The sequence below is a fragment of the Euleptes europaea genome, chromosome 4 (genome assembly GCF_029931775.1).
Source record: "Euleptes europaea isolate rEulEur1 chromosome 4, rEulEur1.hap1, whole genome shotgun sequence".
Classification (NCBI taxonomy): domain Eukaryota; kingdom Metazoa; phylum Chordata; class Lepidosauria; order Squamata; family Sphaerodactylidae; genus Euleptes; species Euleptes europaea.
In genome coordinates this window covers 51,523,137-51,541,462 of record NC_079315.1, presented here as the reverse complement: position 1 = coordinate 51,541,462, position 18,326 = coordinate 51,523,137, and the positions used below count along the sequence as shown (strand labels likewise).

At 42.3% G+C, this 18,326-nt stretch overlaps 1 protein-coding gene across 2 annotated transcripts; it reads left to right on the top strand.

The window, feature by feature from the left end:
• Nucleotides 1-2,323: 2,323 nt before the first annotated feature.
• Nucleotides 2,324-9,221, top strand: NMRK1 (nicotinamide riboside kinase 1). 2 transcript variants are annotated; one of them, XM_056848700.1, is made up of 8 exons: nucleotides 2,324-2,360; nucleotides 4,865-4,955; nucleotides 5,475-5,523; nucleotides 6,136-6,304; nucleotides 6,379-6,450; nucleotides 7,168-7,274; nucleotides 8,107-8,187; nucleotides 9,196-9,221. In XM_056848700.1, exons 1-8 carry the CDS (start codon nucleotides 2,332-2,334, stop codon nucleotides 9,198-9,200), a joined length of 603 nt encoding a protein of 200 aa, XP_056704678.1. In that variant the 5' UTR covers nucleotides 2,324-2,331; the 3' UTR covers nucleotides 9,201-9,221. The 2 variants fall into 2 exon arrangements, with proteins under 2 accessions (XP_056704678.1, XP_056704677.1); XM_056848699.1 differs by lacking the exon at nucleotides 9,196-9,221 and having other exon boundaries at nucleotides 8,107-8,195.
• Nucleotides 9,222-18,326: the final 9,105 nt, after the last annotated feature.

Sequence of the window (18,326 nt, the reverse complement as noted above, 5' to 3'; positions counted from 1 at the left end):
TTAATGCTGTAATGATATGGTAATGACATTTTTAAAAAGATCTGTGGGGAGGGATGGTGCCTGCAGAGGGCTGGGAAAGGGAAGGTGTAGGGAAAACTACATTGTGGTGCTCTCTTGGCACTATGAATACTTCTGCATTTGCAGTGGTAGTGGATGGAATACAAGAAGTTGTCATTGGCAGTAGACCTAGTGACTTCATTTTATTTACTTCACTTATTCCCAGCCTTTCTCCTCAGTGGGGACTCAGAAGCTTACATCATTCTTCTCACTTCCATTGTATCCTCAGCCTGTGAGTAAGGTTGCCAGCTCTAGGTTGGGAAATAACTGGAGATTTTGGGGGTGGAGCCTGAAGAGGGGGGGTTTTGGGGAGAGACTTCAGTGGCATATAATGCCATAGAGTCCACCTTCTAAAGCCACCATTCTCTCTAGGTGAACTGATCTGTCACCTGGAGATCAGTTGTTAATAGCGGGAGATCTCCAGCCATTGTGAGCTAGGTTAGACTCAGAATGTGTGACTGGCCCAGCAGACTTCCCTGGCAGAGTGGGGATTAGAACCTGGGTTCCCCAGACCTTCTGACACTCTAACCACTGCACCATGCTGGCTGTCAATAGAATGTATCAGGAAAGGTAGGTGTGTAAAATATACCACTCTTTTTCAAAGATATTTTCTTAAACATGGTACCGTCTGAGTAGTCTACAATGTTAATAAATATTGGCATTTTGAAGTTGAGTTAAATATACTCAGTTGGCTCAAAATGTGTTGTTCCGCCACTATAAGAGCACTAATGCTGGCAGAACTGCATTTCTATTGATGGAGGGGAGGGTTATCTCTTCTGGTTTCCTTCTCCTGCTGCAGGTACCAACTTTGCGCAGCATGATATTTATGTAGGACACAATTTCAAATGGCTGTAGTAGGAAAGGAGTGGCATAGTTCTGTTCTACCAGCTTCATTCCATTTGTGGTAATTTGAATGATGATGGGTTGGGTCAAATGAAAATTTCCAGTCATACTGTTTTAAGATTCAGCACAGCAGAGAGAAGTGTTTGACTCACAGATGCATGAACTGCATTGAAACTTCCTCTGTGAAGTAGGCAACTTTTTCTACCCAAGGATTGCTAAAAGTTCATTAGAAAACAGTCTTGATAGTTCATATGGAGAACAATGTATCGTTTTATATATAAAAGATTTTACATCTTTGTCTGAAATCCAGATAGTGAGAGCGGATGGTTTGACACCAGCTGTAGAGAACTTGTGGTATTGCTCCCTTTAATTGCTGATTGGGATGTGTGTCTCTACACTTCAGTACTGCTATTCCATTAACTAAAAATGTCTATTCAGCTATTTAATTTAAAAGAAAGAAAAAATTGTTCTTCTGTAAGCTACCTTGAGAACCAGCTTGGTTGAGAACAGCAGTTTAGATGTTGGAAAGCCTCTTCATAAAACTTTGACGAACATGCATTTTAAGTAAATAATATGCTACTAGGCATCAAATAAAACGCTTGCATTGAATGCTTTTTATTAAAGAACACGGGCACAATAAACTCGGCAAGGAAAGTAAGGAATTTGTCACTACAGTAAATGTTTTAAAGACCACAGTAAGTTACTCTTATACCTCTTCTAAAATTGTAGTAACTTGAACTAGTGTAAGTGCTAGTTCCTGAGTTCATTAGTACTGCACTTTATGTTGGGTTGATGCCATTTGAAACCAGCATATACTTCACAATTCCAAAACCTTTGCACTTAGAATGTTAAATTCACTTGTGTCCATTTCAAAGAGGACTTTTTAGTCATGCTCCAGAAGCAAAAGGTCACGTAATCCCTGTTATTAGGCCAAACCAAGATTCTGACCTGGCGTTTGTGTTTGGTTTTTCCTTTGACCAACACAAGAACCTGCAGCCTCTCTCTGTTAATCATGATGAACTCAGGTGCTCCATTTTAAGTCCATGAATGAGTGCAGCAAATGAAGCTGGTAACAGCTATCTTGGCTTGAATTTAGTGCTAAAGACTTCAGCTCAGTATTATGTTAGAATTATTTTAACATTCAACAGAAAATATTTATTGCAATATAATTATTTTTGTTTGGGAATTTTGGGGTGGGCATGTTGCAAAATATGCAGTTCTGGGTTCTATTCCTTTTCTACAGCATCAATTAAACTCATGTGTGAATGGAAGTATCACTGCTATTCCACAATATCAACTTAGTGAGGAGTCATCTAATGATGTACATGCATACCAGAAATGGCTCATCGACAACATGTTACCTGCTTCTGCTATATTATAGAGGCGGTTGTTGACTATATACATCTTTTTTTTTTTTAGGTTCTAAATACCATGAAGACATTGGTCATCGGAATAGGAGGGTAAATGTGAACAGATAATTTTTCTGTTTTGATTAGGCTGATGAAATTGAAATCTTTCCACAGTCGTGTTTACCGTCATTTAAATATATTATCATGTCCATTTTTCTCACTTGACTCGCCATTGGTGTTGAGAAATAAGTATTCATTGTAGTTTTAGCTTTTGTCACCAGTATTGCTGCAGTAGCTAAATGTGAATTTATTATGGTATTTGTGTAGTTGTGCTGAAATGGCACAAATGATTGGAGTAGGTATGTGTCCATGCAGAGAAATGTGCTAGTTTGCTACTGATAAAGCAAATTTTGTTCTATGGAAAGTGAGATAATCTTCTACATAAGTGCTTAAGGAAAGATGTCAAAGTTTAATGCAATAATTATCCACAGTGCAATGAATATACAAAAAATGTTGTATTGAATGAGGCCTGTAGACTCCTTTCTGTTAGAGCAGAGGTGTCAAACATGTGGCCCGCAGGCCAGATCCGGCCTCTGGAGGGCTGCTCTCCAGCCCGTGAGCTGAGGCAGCCAGCCCCCACTCCCCCTCCCTTTATGGGTTTTCTGGGGCTGGGCAGCCCCGCTCACCCAGCCATCTTTCCCATCCTTTCCAGGCACAGCAAGGCTTCTTGGGCCTCACACGCCCTCCCTTCCACACATACACCCCGTCGCTTACTGGGCACAGCCAGGCCCCCGCGGGCCTGGAGTGCCCTCCCTTCCACGCCCCCCTGTCGCTTACCAGGCCTGGAGTCCCCTCCTTTCCACCCCACCCCCCGGTCCGGAGTCCCCGTCCGAAGACCTGGTCTACCACTATGAAAGCCTATTGGTAGACCTGGCCTCTGGCCAAGTCCCCATCGGGAGGCCAGGTCTACCGCCATGCAAGCCAGTGGGTACACCTGGCCTCCAGAGGGGGACTTGGTTCTTTTACCCCACAGATACCAGGTCTACCAATAGGCTTGCATGGCGATAGACCTGGCCTCCTGATGGGGACTTCCCCACCCCCCACCCCGTGGAGGCCAGGTCTACCCATTGGTTTCTATGGGCCTCCAAAGGCCAGATCTACCCAATGGTTGGGTAGGCGGTAGACCTGGCCTCTGAAGGCCCATAGAAACCAATGGGTAGACCTGGCCTCCATGGGAAAAGGGGGGGGGGAGTCTGTAGGGAGGCCAGGTCTACCGCCATGCAAGCCAATGGATAGACCTGGCCTCTGGTTCTCTTTTGGGCCATGGGTGGAAACCCAGCCTCACTTGCCCAGCCATCTCTCCCCCCCGCCGCTGCCGCCTTTTCAGGCACAGTAAGGCCTCTTGGAGCTCGTGCGCCCTCCCTGCCATCCCCCCGTAGCTTCCAGGCGCAGCAAGGCCCCTGTGGGCCTGGTGCACCCAATCTGCCATTCCCCCATACTTTCTGGGGGAAGCAAGTCCCAAGCAGCCTTGCGTGCCCAGCCAGCAACCCACATGTCCCTTTCTGGGCACAGAGTCCAGCCACGTACCCTCCCCATCCCTCTTTGTCTTCCCCCCCCCCTCTTTCATTCCTTTTCATTCTCTTCCTGTTTCTTTCTCTCTTCCTCTTTCTCTCATCTTCTCTCTCTCTTTCTTCCTTCCTTTCTGTCTTTCTTTTTCCCTTTCTGTCTTATCGGTTTCACTCTTTCTGTCTCTAGCTCTTTCTCCCTGCCCTTCTGGACACCACCACCCCAGTCCAGATTTGGGCTGGCGAGCCCTCTGTGGGCTCACCAGCCAAGGCAGCCATCCCCACCCCACCACAGTTTTAAAATGAATGCGAGGGACTAGAGATATTAACTTTATAGAAGATACAGGCAAAGCCAATTAATGATATTATTTTTTACTTTATTTTTTACTTAAAATACAAACATACTTAAAACAATAACAATTAGACTGTTAATAAAATCTTACAGCATTTTTTTATTTGTTGTAAACTTTTGTGTTTTAAGTTAAAAAATATAATTAATTGATTTTGCCTGTGTCTTCTGTAAAGTTTGTATCTCCAATACCTGGCATTACACTTTATGGTATTTATTTATTTGTTTGTTAAGCCAAGAGACATTTATGTTATATCTGGTCCTCCTCACAAATGAGTTTGACGCCCCTGTGTTAGAGCATGCCTTTTTCTATAAAGTGTCCTTGTAAACAGTAAGTTGGGTTCTGATCCTAGACAGGATTTGAGGGAGGCATTTCGGGCTGAAAAGTCCTTGTACCTATGCAGATGCTGGTTTGGTAGGGTTGCCAGCCTCCAGTTCGGGCCTGGAGGTTTACAATGGTTCTCCAGACAACAAAGACCAGTCCCCCTGGAGAAAATGGATGCTTTGGAGGGTGGATGCTATGGCATTATACCCTGCTGAGGACCCTCCCCTCCCAAAGCCCCACCCTCTGCCCAAAATCTCTAGGAATGTCTTAATCCAGAGTTGGCACCCCTATATTTGTTGCTACTGGAGAACAAAGCTACTAGACTAGAAAAGTATGACTGCTACTGTGTAATTGTATATTCTGTCTTCAAATTCAGCATAACAAATGGAGGGAAAACAACTTTAGCAAGAAGGCTTAAGGAACAGCTTCCAAACTGCACTATAATATCTCAAGATGATTTTTTTAAGGTAAAAAATACAAGAGCCTTTAACTATAATAAAACAGAATCCTTGAGTTGCAGGCTGTGCCTGTTATCCTGGGTTAAACGGGCACTTATGCCGGTGCAGGGGCACACCGGTTCCTATGGAGCTTTGCCCCCCCCCCCCCGTTCAGGATTGCATGGTAAGTTCTTGAAATATTCAGATGAAGTCTGCAAAAAAAAACTAGGTAACTACATGCACAGTGCATGGCTTTGACTTAACAACGATAAAAAGAAGGGCTGCTAAATACAGCTATTCTGTCTGTAAATTTGCTGCTTAATTTAAAGTTTTGGCACACTTAATGATAAATAGTTCTGAGTACTACTATCTATCCCATTCTCAGCCTTCCCAGTTATCATTCATTTTTTCAGTGGCACTGTAGTATCTGTTATCTACTTCTAAAGTTGATGTATCCTATGAAAATAACACTAGGTAGGAAAAGATCTGTGTCTACTTTGAAGTTCTCTTTACAATATTAATATGTCTGTGGCTTTCCCCCATTTACAGTCACAATCTGAAGTGGCTACAGATGAACATGGATTTTTGCAGTATGATGGTTAGTAGAACATGGATTTTTGCAGTATGATGGTTAGTAGAATGAATACTTAAGTTCCTCAAACATAGAAAGTGTAACTTGCTTTTTGGCAATTTAAAATGAAATTCATTTTATATATATAGTCCCCAGTATTTCTGACCTTTGCTGGTGCTGAAATGCTAAGGTTAGGATTTGTGTGTGTGTGTGTTTTAATACATCTTTCAGAGTAATAGTGAGAGAGATCGAGACTGACCCTCACTCATTTAATTCTGAGTAATTTATTCATATGCCATAATCAACAGCTTGAATTGAGCCTGGTAACTGATGGGTAAGTAATGAAGTAGCAACAGAATAGGTATAATGTGCATGTTCCACCTAGGTCCCAATAATAACCAAGCTGCAGCATTCTGTGCCAAATGGAGTCTCAGAGTTGACTTCCATTGAAGTCTGTAGAGTGCATTATAGTAGTCTAGCCTCAATGTTACTGTGGCATGGATCTAGGTGGCCAGATTGGCTCAGTCAAGGGGGGCATCTTCTGAGTTAGACCAAGTTGGAAGGAAGTGCGGGGAGGATTTTGCAGCTGAATGTAGGTGTCAAAACTTGCCTTTAACTTCAGTGTCTCTTTCCTTTTAGTAGTTGATGCCCTGTATATGGAAGAAATGGTGGCAAGAGTACACTCTTGGATGGCAAACCCAGAAGGCTGTACATTGCCAGGCCGATCAAGTAATATGCACGATAAGCAGAAAGAAACAGAAGACTGCTGGGTCTTAATTGTTGAAGGCTTTCTTCTGTATAACTACAGGTAAGGAACTTAACTTCTTTCAGTTGAGAGTAAATAGCCCTGTGACCCACCTATCTATTTCTTTATACTTGTAGGCCTCTCAGTGATGTATGGAATAAAAAATATTTCCTCACCATTCCTTATGAAGAATGCAAGAGGAGACGAAGGTATGGTCCTCCTGAAACCATGCACAACGCACTACTTTTTGGCTCTTAGTGCGTCTTCTCCAATTTACTTAGTAGTAAATATTTTATTTTTAGATACCCAAAGGCCTTTACAAGGTAGATTAAACTATAAAACAAGATTATACAATAAAGATAAAATACAAAATGACTCAAATGACAGTTTCACTGTGCACAACAATAAAACAAAAGATGTGAGAACTTCATTAATGTTGGGTACATGTACTTTGTGCTGCTGGCTCATGTCCTAGTGTAATGCAGCAGCATGCATGCGAGGCCAGTCACCTTACTAGTGTTTGCTGAGTGTCTATGTGTGTCCAGCACACTGAAGCCTGTACCAGAATCCAAACATATGCCTACTGACCTATGCCATGGACTTTAGGTGGTTTTCAGTGCCTCTTTCCATTTCAAGCCTCAAAGGGCTCACAGTGGAACATACATTAGGAAAGCTGATTATAGGCGCCTGCATCATGGACTTGCTTACGTAGAGATGTGGCACCTGAGTGCACCCATATTCTGTTGAATAGAAATGGATCTAAAGAAGCCATTTGACAATGATTGCTCAAGAAAAGCCCTAATCTTAACTAAGCTGTCCTGTTTGCTATAAAATACTGGATCATACTGCCTGAGGAGTTGCATATGTTTGAATAGAAACTCTTGCTAAACGTGGTGTACGAGTGAAGCTCCCATATTTTTCTGTAGCACCCGAGTTTATAATCCACCAGACCCACCTGGGTACTTTGACGGACACGTGTGGCCCATGTACCTGAAACATAAGAGAGAGATGGAAGAAAATGAAACAGATATTGGTATGACATGCATGGCTCTTAATATATCTTGCTCATCTAAGCACTGAATGGTGACACATCCATCGCCTCAGGGCCAAACTACCCATTTGGGTTTTTACAGAGTTGGGTCTGTGATCCCTCCTGCCGGACAGCTGCTGTAGAGAATAGCTTTTAAAAAATAAAGGAGCACCCAAATAGGTGCAAGATGCCGCTGAGGGAGGAAGAACGTTTACCTTCTCCCCCCCCCCATTTTCCTGTGCAGAAAGATTGATGAGGATAAGTTATTTCCTTGTTTTTGCTGCTCCATATGGAGTATTTTGTGCACGTGGAACAGCAAAAATGGGGAAATAACTCCCAGTGCTGTTCTGGTGCAGGAAAATGAGAGGGGCAGGAGCCCTCCCTCCATGGTGGCATTGTGAGCTTATTTATACTCTCCTTACCTTTTTTTTTAAGAACCATTCCCTGTGGTAGTTGTACAGTTGTAAGGAACTCAGCTCTTCAAAAATATAAACATGTAGTTTGGCCCTTAGCTGTACAAGTGACCAGGAGGGACGGGGCAAAGGTCGGTCTTCCAAGAATGCTGCAGCATCCTGCCTCATTCAGCAGCACAAAGGGAAGAAAAGATGTAGCCAAGCATCAAGGGACTGGTCCTGCAACATTCTCTTGATGCACAAGACTCATCTGTGTTTAGATTGACAAAAAATAACATTGGGATCAGGAAGTGTTACGAAGGCAAAATATTACTGCATTAATTTTGAACTGCCCTGGAGATATTTTAGATGGGTAATGCTGAAAGGTGTATTTAGAGAAATCCCTGCTCTGCTTTAAGTCATACGTTGCTCCTTTTTTGCAGTTTATTTGGATGGAACAGAATTACAAGATGATCTGTGTTCAAGGATATATAGTGACCTAGTACAGGAGCTGGAAAAGACAAGTGAGTGAGTGACATGGGTTAAAATGGCATGCATTAACTTCTGTATGTTTGGCTAGTGATTTTGCAAATGTGAGCTATGAGAGAAACTGCTATATGAGATATAATTAAAGGTTTCTAGGAACCTGTTAACACTCATCCAAAGAGGGTGTCTGCTGTCTTTGTTTTTTGAGTTTGCATCTTTCCCATGAGCATCTGCTATTTGTAGGTAATTCTGCTGTGTCTCTAGATTGGCTGCGATTGGGCCAAACACTCAAGGTGAGACACAGTGGGACTCATGTAGAAGCAAGTTCATTTTTGTAAGCAAGTAAATGTTACTGTTGCACTCCAAAAATGAGGGGATGGTATGTAATCTTCCAATTTTGGGGGAAATGTCTCTCAGTAATCGGGGAAAATAACAATTTAGGCTGAGGGCATTTTTTTTGCAGAGCTTCTGGCAAATGTTACTAGTACCCCTTCATGTTGATCAAGGCCATAACAAGTTGCTTAATTAAAAGCTTGTAATTGCTAACTGAAATGTTTTTAAAACAAAAATCTATGGGGTTGGATCCTACAGAAAAGCTTGCTGAAGGTTGAGTGAACATTTCCCCATCTTTTCCTTTGTGCCCCCTAAGTCCTCCATTAAGGGCCAGGGAAGACTTATTAATAAAATGGTACAGTAGGTGTGGGATTGGATACCTGATTCTTCCTCCTTACTGCAGTCTCCTGTACTGTAATATGTTTTGCTTACAAGCATCTCCTGCCCCTCATGAAGGATTTGGGAGAACAGATGGAGTAGGAAGGTGGGGAATATCTGTCCCTCTAAATCCTTCCACAAGTATTTCTATAGAATCCAACCCTCAGTAACAACATATTGCAGGCTGACAGGGTTCTCTGGTAGCTTGTGAAAAGAACTCATCAATAAAATTAAGCCCCCCCCCCCAGTCATTTGTGTTTGTTCTGTAAAAGATGATTCTATAAGAAACTGTAGTCCAATATTTGCAGACTAATATGTATATATTTTTCTTTCAGGTTAGCTGAGTGCTGTTGCCAACCATATATAGATCTCAACTTCCCAAGTACTTCTAACATTGCTGGATGACAGCAATAACTAATCCATTAAAACCTTCAAAGGATGTTTTCAAAAGAAGCCTTTCTGAATCAATGTTGATCAGGACGGCTGGGCTAATTCTGGTAGTGAATTCATGTCTCATTGGAGCAGAGTGTCATGCTGACCATGTGAAATACTTGCAGATTATTGATCTGGAGTCCTAAACAATAGCTGAGGCCTTTGAGGCCTTTGAGGTTGTCTTACACATTATTCAGGAAAGTGCCAATTTTCTCAGTAATTTCCTCTTTTTGTTTTAAATAGTAGTAACCCCAAAAGGGTGCAGGTACCCCTCTCTTCTGCTGACCTTGAGGGAAGGACCCCTTAACCTCTTTCATTTTGATCTACCCAGCAATACTGCAAGGAGTCATAAATCAAGGGGAGGGGGAAAGCTCTATTCCCAATCCAAATCTGCTTCTTTTGCTGTAGGTAGTGTTGCTCTAGAGTTATTAACATGGCAACCAGAATGCTCATGTACAGCAAACTTCCATTAACTAGGGTGGCACCGGCGAAGGGCATAATCTACTCCCTCTCTACCATTGTGTCACTCTCCCCACACCACACATGGGCTTTTCAGCGTAGCTAGGAGCTGCTAGTGTCCTTCCTAACACAGTTGGCAACAAAGTTATGTCTGTAGTGAAGAAGCCTGCAGTCTCACATTCGTCAGAGTACAATCTCTTGTATGGAGGCTCTTGAATTTTTGTACAAATATGAGATTTCTTGTGTGTCTCGCAATGTCCAGTTAGAGCCCAATGCTGGCTAGACAACCTTTAATACTCTGTCTTGAGGTCAAATAAGATACTGGGAGATCCTTCAAGGAACATGTTGGGAGGCCCACTGTTGATCAGAGCAAATGCTTGCAACACATATTTAAAAGGTTAATTTCTTCAAGAATCAAATAAATGCAGTGCTATGAAATAATCTTCCACCAAAGCACTTTTCTGCATTTTCCTCCTAGAAGCTAGAGTATCACAGTGCCTCTATTTCATAGAGCAATTCGAATTACCCTTATTGCAGAGCGTGGATGACAAACTAATGTTAACAAAGCATAGCTTCTTGAAAATCAGGAAGGAAAGGCCAGCCTTTGTGTGTGATGGAGCAACTGTAGCTATGCGATGGGCTTGCAATGTGTGTTCATATGCATGCCACAAGGCACAGCCACAAAACCTTTGCTTGCAGTCAATAGCAGAGCTAGCCAATTCTTTCCAGCCTGTGGCACCTTTTCCCCTGATTTGAGCCTGCCATAGAAAGCTGTTGTTTGAACTACTTTATGTTAAGCTGACAGTAGTGTGCTGAGGTTGCTTGACTCTGGGATGCACATTAGAAAGTTTGCAACATGGTCCTCTGTTCCCATCATCTACCCTGTTCTGAAGCCAGAGCTGAGCCTTTGAGTTCTGCTAGATCTTTCGTTATTGGACCAACATATATAACCCCTTTTTTCCCATCTGCTGTGGCCTGAACATGCCTTCCTATGTTCTTTTAATTATAAAAATATTTATGTCCTGCGTTTCTACTTCCAAAGGAACTCCAGGCCTTTTCCAAAAAAATTAATAAATCTTGGCAGAGCCTTCCACTAATATTTGAAAGAAAGTCAATAAAGCACTATTCATAACTGCTCCATAAAGGGGAAAAACCCTCCCTCAAATGCTCTCCTGAATAATGCTGCTTTGTAGTTTATCTTACACGGCCAGGATTGATGCTGTTTGGTAGTAACGCCACCACCAGTGAGAAGGCCTGTGATCAGGCGTGAGACATACCTGATCACCCTAGTTTGAGGAAATGAAGAAAGGAACAAAGTGGTCAGATGGGTTCATACTACAACATATGTTCCTTTTCGGTTATGGATCCCATGGCATAAAGGGCTTTCAATTGGAGAATGAGCACTTTGAACTGAAACTGGAACTAACATAAACCTGGGCAAATCTGCCTGCTCCAGTAAAAAGGCTAGCAGCTTCATTCTGTGCTAATTGTCTTTGAAAGTAGTTTTTGCAAATAGGGTATGGCTGTTACCTCTGTCATCCATAAACATCAGAAATGAGATTCCATTGTTAGCTGGCTATTGGCAAGGTACTGTCCCAAAGAACTCAGGCACTGAAATGTCTAAATGAGGACGAAGTTATTAATGTTCTAGGGTTGCATGCATTCGCAGTGGCTCTTGGCATACTTTCTTGTGAGTTAAACCCTTGTCCAATTTTTTAATTGAAGCCAACCTAGTTGCAAAATTATAGCAAAGTCTATTATCAGCTTATCTGATTTCAGAGCAGAAAAAGCCCGGAATATGTTTGTCTGTAAAAACTGTAGCTCCATCTTTAATTATGTGTGGTAAGCGGCCCTGATTGAGATACACGTGCCCATCCATGCCGTCAGATGAATTTGGCTAGCCTAGGGAACCCTGACTGAGCACTGATGGGGATGCAAATGTGTGCTTCCTGCACAAACATAACCCCTTCTTTTGCATGTTCCTCTGCTTGCTTAAAAAAAACTTTCTTCCTTATCCAGCAACTTTTGCCCAACTACAGAATATTGCACAGCATATTCAGTTACTATATTTAAATAATAAAAGTGCCTCGGGAGCCACACTTGACTTTAGAATTCATGCAGCAACGAAAATATAATTTATAATTGTAATCTAATTTCAGAAGCTACTTCTCTGCCAGATAATTTTGTACCACGCAGATAATGGATGTTGTGAATGTCAGGCTGTTTTTTATAAACTCAAACCTCTGTATTTAATGAGATACATTTAATAAACCTGATTTAAAAAAAAAACTTCTAAAGGAGTTGCTGTCTATAGAACATACACTTCTGCACATTTCATAGGCCAAAATTTCAGTGGCAGTGCTAAGACAAGTCTATAAAGGAGAAAAGTCTCTAGCACCTGTGGATGATGAAGGTCTTATCTTCTGTGATGTTCTAGTGAAGACTATTGAGAAATGTCCTGTGGGTGTCCTGTTTTCTTCAGAAGCCAATGAATACCAAAAGCTACTATGCTGGAAACTTGCATATGATGATAAGGTTTCTGTTTGCAGCTATGATTTGGAGACAAGAAAAAGCAGAAGTAGCCTGTTCCTTGGGGGTATGTTTTGCATTTAGATTGATCCTGCGTATGCTCAGCATTAAGTTTCACTTTGTTAAGCGAGTCTTGCTTTCAAACAAGTGTGCACTATCGTTTTGTATGAATAGCAGTATGCTCCAGAACAAGAATAGGGCAGATACTCCCAGGTCAAGCTGAAGGCTTAGATCCTGTAAGGCTGTTCCCCTAGCACTAGCACATCTCTCCAGCTGTTACGGAGGCTTTCTGCTGCTAACATGCCTGCATGTTCAGTGTTTTTCAAGGAAGCATATGGAAGGGATAGTGTGAGGTCTCAGCAACACGTTGTGTTCCTGGTAATAAAGACTTCTCTCCAGACGGTGCAGTGAGTTAAAAGTTTTATTTCAGAAAGCGAGTTCAGCAGATCATAGAAACTTAAGTCTAGAATACAGGCATGGGGAAGCATTGGTACATATATAGGGTAAATACAATGGGGTTGACTAGGTTTTGAAGACAAAGAAACAATACAGAAGTTGTCGAAGGCTTTCACGGTCAGAGTTCATTGGTTCTTGTAGGTTATCCGGGCTGTGTGACCGTGGTCTTGGTATTTTCTTTCCTGACGTTTCGCCAGCAGCTGTGGCAGGCATCTTCAGAGGAGTAACACTGAAGGACAGTGTCTCTCAGTGTCAAGTGTGAAGGAACAGTAATATATAGTCAGAAAGGGGTGGGTTTGAGCTGAGCACTCAGTACAACAGTACTTGATAAAATAAAATTATATGGGCATATTCAAAGGTATTCTTACCACTGCCATATACAAAAGACCACAATGGGTTTCTTCCTAAAGTAACCTGTGTTTCATAAGGCAAATTGCCTCTGTGAAAATACATAAAAGGGTACTTAATATAACAAGAAAATGCCAAAGGAGCATATGAGCAAGTATATAGATGGATAACCTTACCACTATCACGAACAAGATAGACCACAATGGGTTCTTCTACCCTCCAGGGAGGTTGAGAAATTAAAATCACCCCACAGTGTTATACAGGTTAGAGCGAAACAGAAACAGCTGATTTGTTGCTGTTGAAGAACTTTCTGCTATTTTTGTGTTATGTTACTAGCTAGGTGATTTAACCTAGCTTTGAGATACAGGAATTTTCATTTTTAGGACGCTGTGCCTTCTCTTCATTTACCCTGGACTGTCACTAATCCACACAGTTGTTACTGGTGGTATTTTTGTATTTGTACAAAGTTACTACTCTTGTATCCATGTTATGTTGTATTGGGTTGAAAAATTGCAGATATCAGCACCAGTAAATTGATTTTCCATTGTAAGCCCTCGTGCTGATATTATTGTTAGAAACAGGTAGTAGCTGGAGATGTGCTATTACAACTGATCTCCAGCCGATAGAGATGAGTTCACCTGGAGAAAATGGCTGATTTGGCAATTGGACTCTGACACTGAAGTCCCTCCCCTTGGTAAACCCCGCCCTCCTCAGGTTCTGCCCCAAAAACCTCCCGCTGGTGGAGAAGAGGGACCTGGCAACCTTACCTGAGCCTGGCCTTGACTGGGGAAGGCGGGTTAGAAATTAAAAATAAATAAATAAATAAATGACTGTATGTTATTTATAGTCTGCCTTTCTCTCTGGAATTCAAGGTGGATTAAATAGAATAAATCAGTACAATCAACAGAGAGGGACATCCAAACAATTATGTGGTAGACATTTGACTTGCAGAGATCTAGAAAACCAACAATAGATGAAGCACAGCATAAGCATTACTATGACATGTTAAATGAAATTAAAAATTACATCGTAAGAGCCTACTTAACAGTACAAACTAAACACAGTCCCCAACCCTCCACCCCAGGCCTTCCTCTAAGCCACACTGTTACAGTGTAGCCCTATTATTTGTGCAAAAAGCCCTCTTGAATAATTCAGTTTTACATAGCTTGTGGAAAGCCAGGAGTGTGGGAGCCTTCTTGACTTCATCAGGCAGACCATTCCACAAGGTGGGGGCCACATCAGAGAATTCATGGGTATGGGCAGTGGTTGATTTTGCCCATTTGCAGGGTGCACCTGTAGAAGGCCCTGCTCAGATATGTGAAGCTTTTGTAGCGGAGCACAGAGGGAAAGGCCGTCTCGTATATATGAGGGACCAAGGCCATGAAGGGCTTTGTATGTGGTACAAACTGGACCTGGTAACTGATGGGCAGCTATTGGAGTGACTGCAGAATGTGAGTAATATGCATGCGCCATCTGGTTCCCTATAATAAATGAGCTGTGGCATTGTGTAATAACTGGAGATTGCAGATAGAATTTGAGGGGGGACCTATGTAGAGTGCAGTACAGTAGTCTAGTCTTGATATCACTGTGGGGTGGATTCAGGTGGCCAGATCACCCGGATTGGGGTAGGGGGGCATCTTTTGGGTTAGGCTGAGTTGGAAGGAGGCATTTTTTTGGCAACTACATTAATTTGTTTCTCTAAAATAATGTTGGAACCAGTATAACCCCAAGGCTCTCAACTGAATCAGCAGTGGTCAGCTGAACCCATTGAAAGGGGAGCATACTGTCCTTCAAGACCTCCACCTTCCCAAACCTCATTATTCTGCCTTTCCAAGGTTTAGTTTCAATTTATTCACTCTTAGCCATTTAACCACTGCAACTAGGCAGTGATTTAGAATCTCTACTGCATTACCAGGTTTGGATAAGGATATATATAGCTGTGTATTGTCTGCATATTGATGACAGCAAACTCTGACCATGCTGGCAGGGAGTCTCTTGATTTTTTCCTCGCGTGCCACAGACCAACACAGCTTTTGCCATTGATAGTACATGGGTCCACTGTTGTTGTGGCAGAAATATGGAGGATTTCAAAAGTCAAAATGAGCTGTGGGATTGGTGTGGGAGGGAGAGAGGCAGGTGGAAAAGGAGGAAAGGACAAGAAACATCTCTTCCCTATATGTGGGAATGGGATTCGCAAACAACAAGAGGAATAGAAGACAGCAGTGAACATTGTTCTCCTCACCCACACACTTTGCATTTAAATTACCGGTACATTCACTTTCTAATTATAATTTATCATCATTATTCACCGATCATTTATTTATATATTCACCATTTAACATCACTTTTTACACAAGTCAGTTCTTTGGTACATTTTATGTATTATGCTTATGTATCTAGATTATCCTACATTTCATTCATTTTATGCTATTATTCTTTATTTATTTAATAAATATTTACTGTGTGTTTAAAGTGCAATCAGGTAGCAGCTGACTGTGCTAAGCCAGGTCGTCTCAGGTTACTGCCGGCTACTGGTCTTGAGAGCAGGCTGTTATCTCAGGAATGCAGGAATCTGGGGGAGTCCCGCCAGGAGCTGGCAACCAAAATAAATTCGGCGTGCGGAGGCGAAGTAAAAAGTCCAGTCCAAGGGTCAGACGTCCGTTTATCAAAGTCTAGGAGCGTCAGCAACAAAAGTCAGAGATCCTTTTGCAACAATTGCTTTTGCAATGTTTGTCTTTTCCAAGCCTGGTTTTAAGCTGTTTCTCTTTGCCTTAGTTCTCATCCTCAGACAACTCACAGTCTTGGAGCCGTCTCCTTAGTGCCTGGAGGCGGGCACTTCTCCTTTTACTTTGCAACTCCGTTCTTCCTTTTTGCCTGTGCTGTTGAGTGGCTTCAGATGAGCTGGGTGGGTCCTGCTTCTATGGAGTTACAGTTGCATCTGGTTGTGTCGAAGGGGGTGATTCTGCGTTTACTTCCAATTCCTCAGCAGGGCTGGTGTTTACCCCTACCTGTTGTCCTTCATCCTGCCCTGCATTCTCAGCTGCCTGAGGTACAATGCCCATTATTTCTCCCTGCTCAGGCTCTTCCTCTGATGATGCTTCACCTGTTGAAGTCTGGGCCATGACACTGACTTATGGCAACCCCAGCAAAATACTTTTAAGGAAAGTGAGAAGCAGAGGTGGTTTGCCATTTCCTTTCTCTGCGGAGCCTTCCTTGGTGGTCTCCCTTCCGAGTACTGACCCTACTTAGCTTCTGAGATCTGATGAGATTGGGCTGTACCATGCTACCTTCCCTCCCCTTATATTTACAAGTGCAAACACTGCAACAAATAAATGCAAGGCCTGGTAGTGTTGACTGGTGACAGTTTCGTCCCTTGGTGTCTTTATAGCCCAATAACAGCCACCAAGGCAGGAGAACGTTTACAGATTTATTATTCAGCTGAATAACAGGCTTTAGTCCAAAGGCAGAAGCAACCACTTTTAGTCCAACGTAAGATTATACTTGCCAAGATGTCAGTCATTACAAACATCATGTTCTCCTCCTCTTTACATCATTCTTTCCCCTCCTTATACTGTAATGCCTGTAATCATCATTATTTGAATGTATGCTTTTGTGTTCAGTCTGGATAATTGCTCTTATGGAAATGCTAGGCCTAGAGTATAACAGCTGGTTTGAAACACTATGTATTCATGTGCACACACATGAAGGCTTTGGGAAGGTGGCACCCAGGAGCCATGAGTCAGTAAGTCAGGCTCTCTGTGTCTGGTACAGCCTTCCACCAATACACAGCCCAGAATTACCTACTGCTTAAGGAATGTTAAGTTTCGGTTCCCCGTCTCAGATCATGTAGCTACCTAAATCCCCGCCTCAACCCCCACTGATAGTCCTATGTTAATCCAAAGGTGTCCATCATTGGGTCTTTGTGTGTCTATGCTCTGTATTACGTATATTGTAACACCCCGGACCAGAGGTTATAAAAGTTGCTGTAATCCTTTGTTCTGGTGTGTGAATTGCCCTGCTTGCTTTGGGGCAATCACACCCGACTGCATTATTTTGGCCACAATAAACAGATCGTTAATCTTCCAACCTCCGACTGTATTATTTATCATTGGCTACTAAATAATACAGGAGCACTTCAATACATACAAAGTCATGTTAAGTCCACATCATATCTCTCCATGCAACCCATGATCAGAAAATGGAGGCAATTCTGCCTTTTGGGTGGGCAATTTGCTGCTAATGAAGTAACACCTCTTATTCTGGCCTTGGCAAAAGCAACTGCAGTGTTTAGAGCAGGGCACAGGGAGAACGGATACACTTTTATCTCGTTTCCTACAACCACATCAGAAGTCCATGAATCTACAGCTCCTTTCATCTACTTCAGAAAGCTGCTCTCATTACTTTAATTAACCCTTAGCTCAGGCCTACAGCTGCCTGAATGAAACAACACCATGAGAAGTGCTGTTTATGTAGAAATTCATGATTTAAATCTAATCTTACTGACTAGTGATTTAAATTGTGAAAATCTAGTCTTACTGACTGGTGATTTAAATTATGATTAAATCAAATCCACCGTGGTTTTGAGTATGCTAATTTTGTTTTGGGACCAGTGATTCAACAAAATATAAAATTGTTTCAAGGTCTTCTATATTGTAATACTTACATTCGGTAACGGTGATAGTGTGGACTGCTGTTGAATGGCCATAGGAAAACATTACAAGAAGGGACAATTTTAAAACTTTGTTGGTCTCTAAGGTGCTCCTGGACTCGAATCTAGCTATTCTACTGCAGACCAACATAGCTACCCTCTGAAACTATTATGAGAAGGATAATTCTTGGGAGAATGAGATTCTAAACTAATCATACCTTTTGCCTTGGTTTTGTTTGTTGTAATTTATGTCTGTGGATACCCTGGATACCCTGACCTGGATGGCCCAGGCTAGCCTGATCTCGTCAGATCTCAGAAGCTAAGCAGGGTCAGCCCTGGTTAGTATTTGGATGGGAGACCACCAAGGAAGACCAGGGTTGCTATGCAGAGGAAGGCACTGACAAAACAACCTGTTAGTCTCTTGCCTTGAAAACCCCATAAAGGGGTCGCCATAAGCCGGCTGCGACTTGAAGGCACTTTACACACACACACACACACACACACACACACACAATGCCTCTGGAATTAATGTGTTATGGGGTATTATGCCAAAGCATTATCATCTGCCATTTGTAGTCTACAAAATGTATATGG

Bases quoted from the DNA above. Each gene is read 5' to 3' on its own strand.
- NMRK1 (XM_056848699.1), top strand. From the start codon at position 2,332: ATGAAGACATTGGTCATCGGAATAGGAGG. The intron at 2,361-4,864 runs GTAAATGTGAAC...CTTCAAATTCAG, and splicing joins TTGGTCATCGGAATAGGAGG to CATAACAAATGGAGGGAAAA. The intron at 6,305-6,378 runs GTAAGGAACTTA...TTATACTTGTAG, and splicing joins TTTCTTCTGTATAACTACAG to GCCTCTCAGTGATGTATGGA.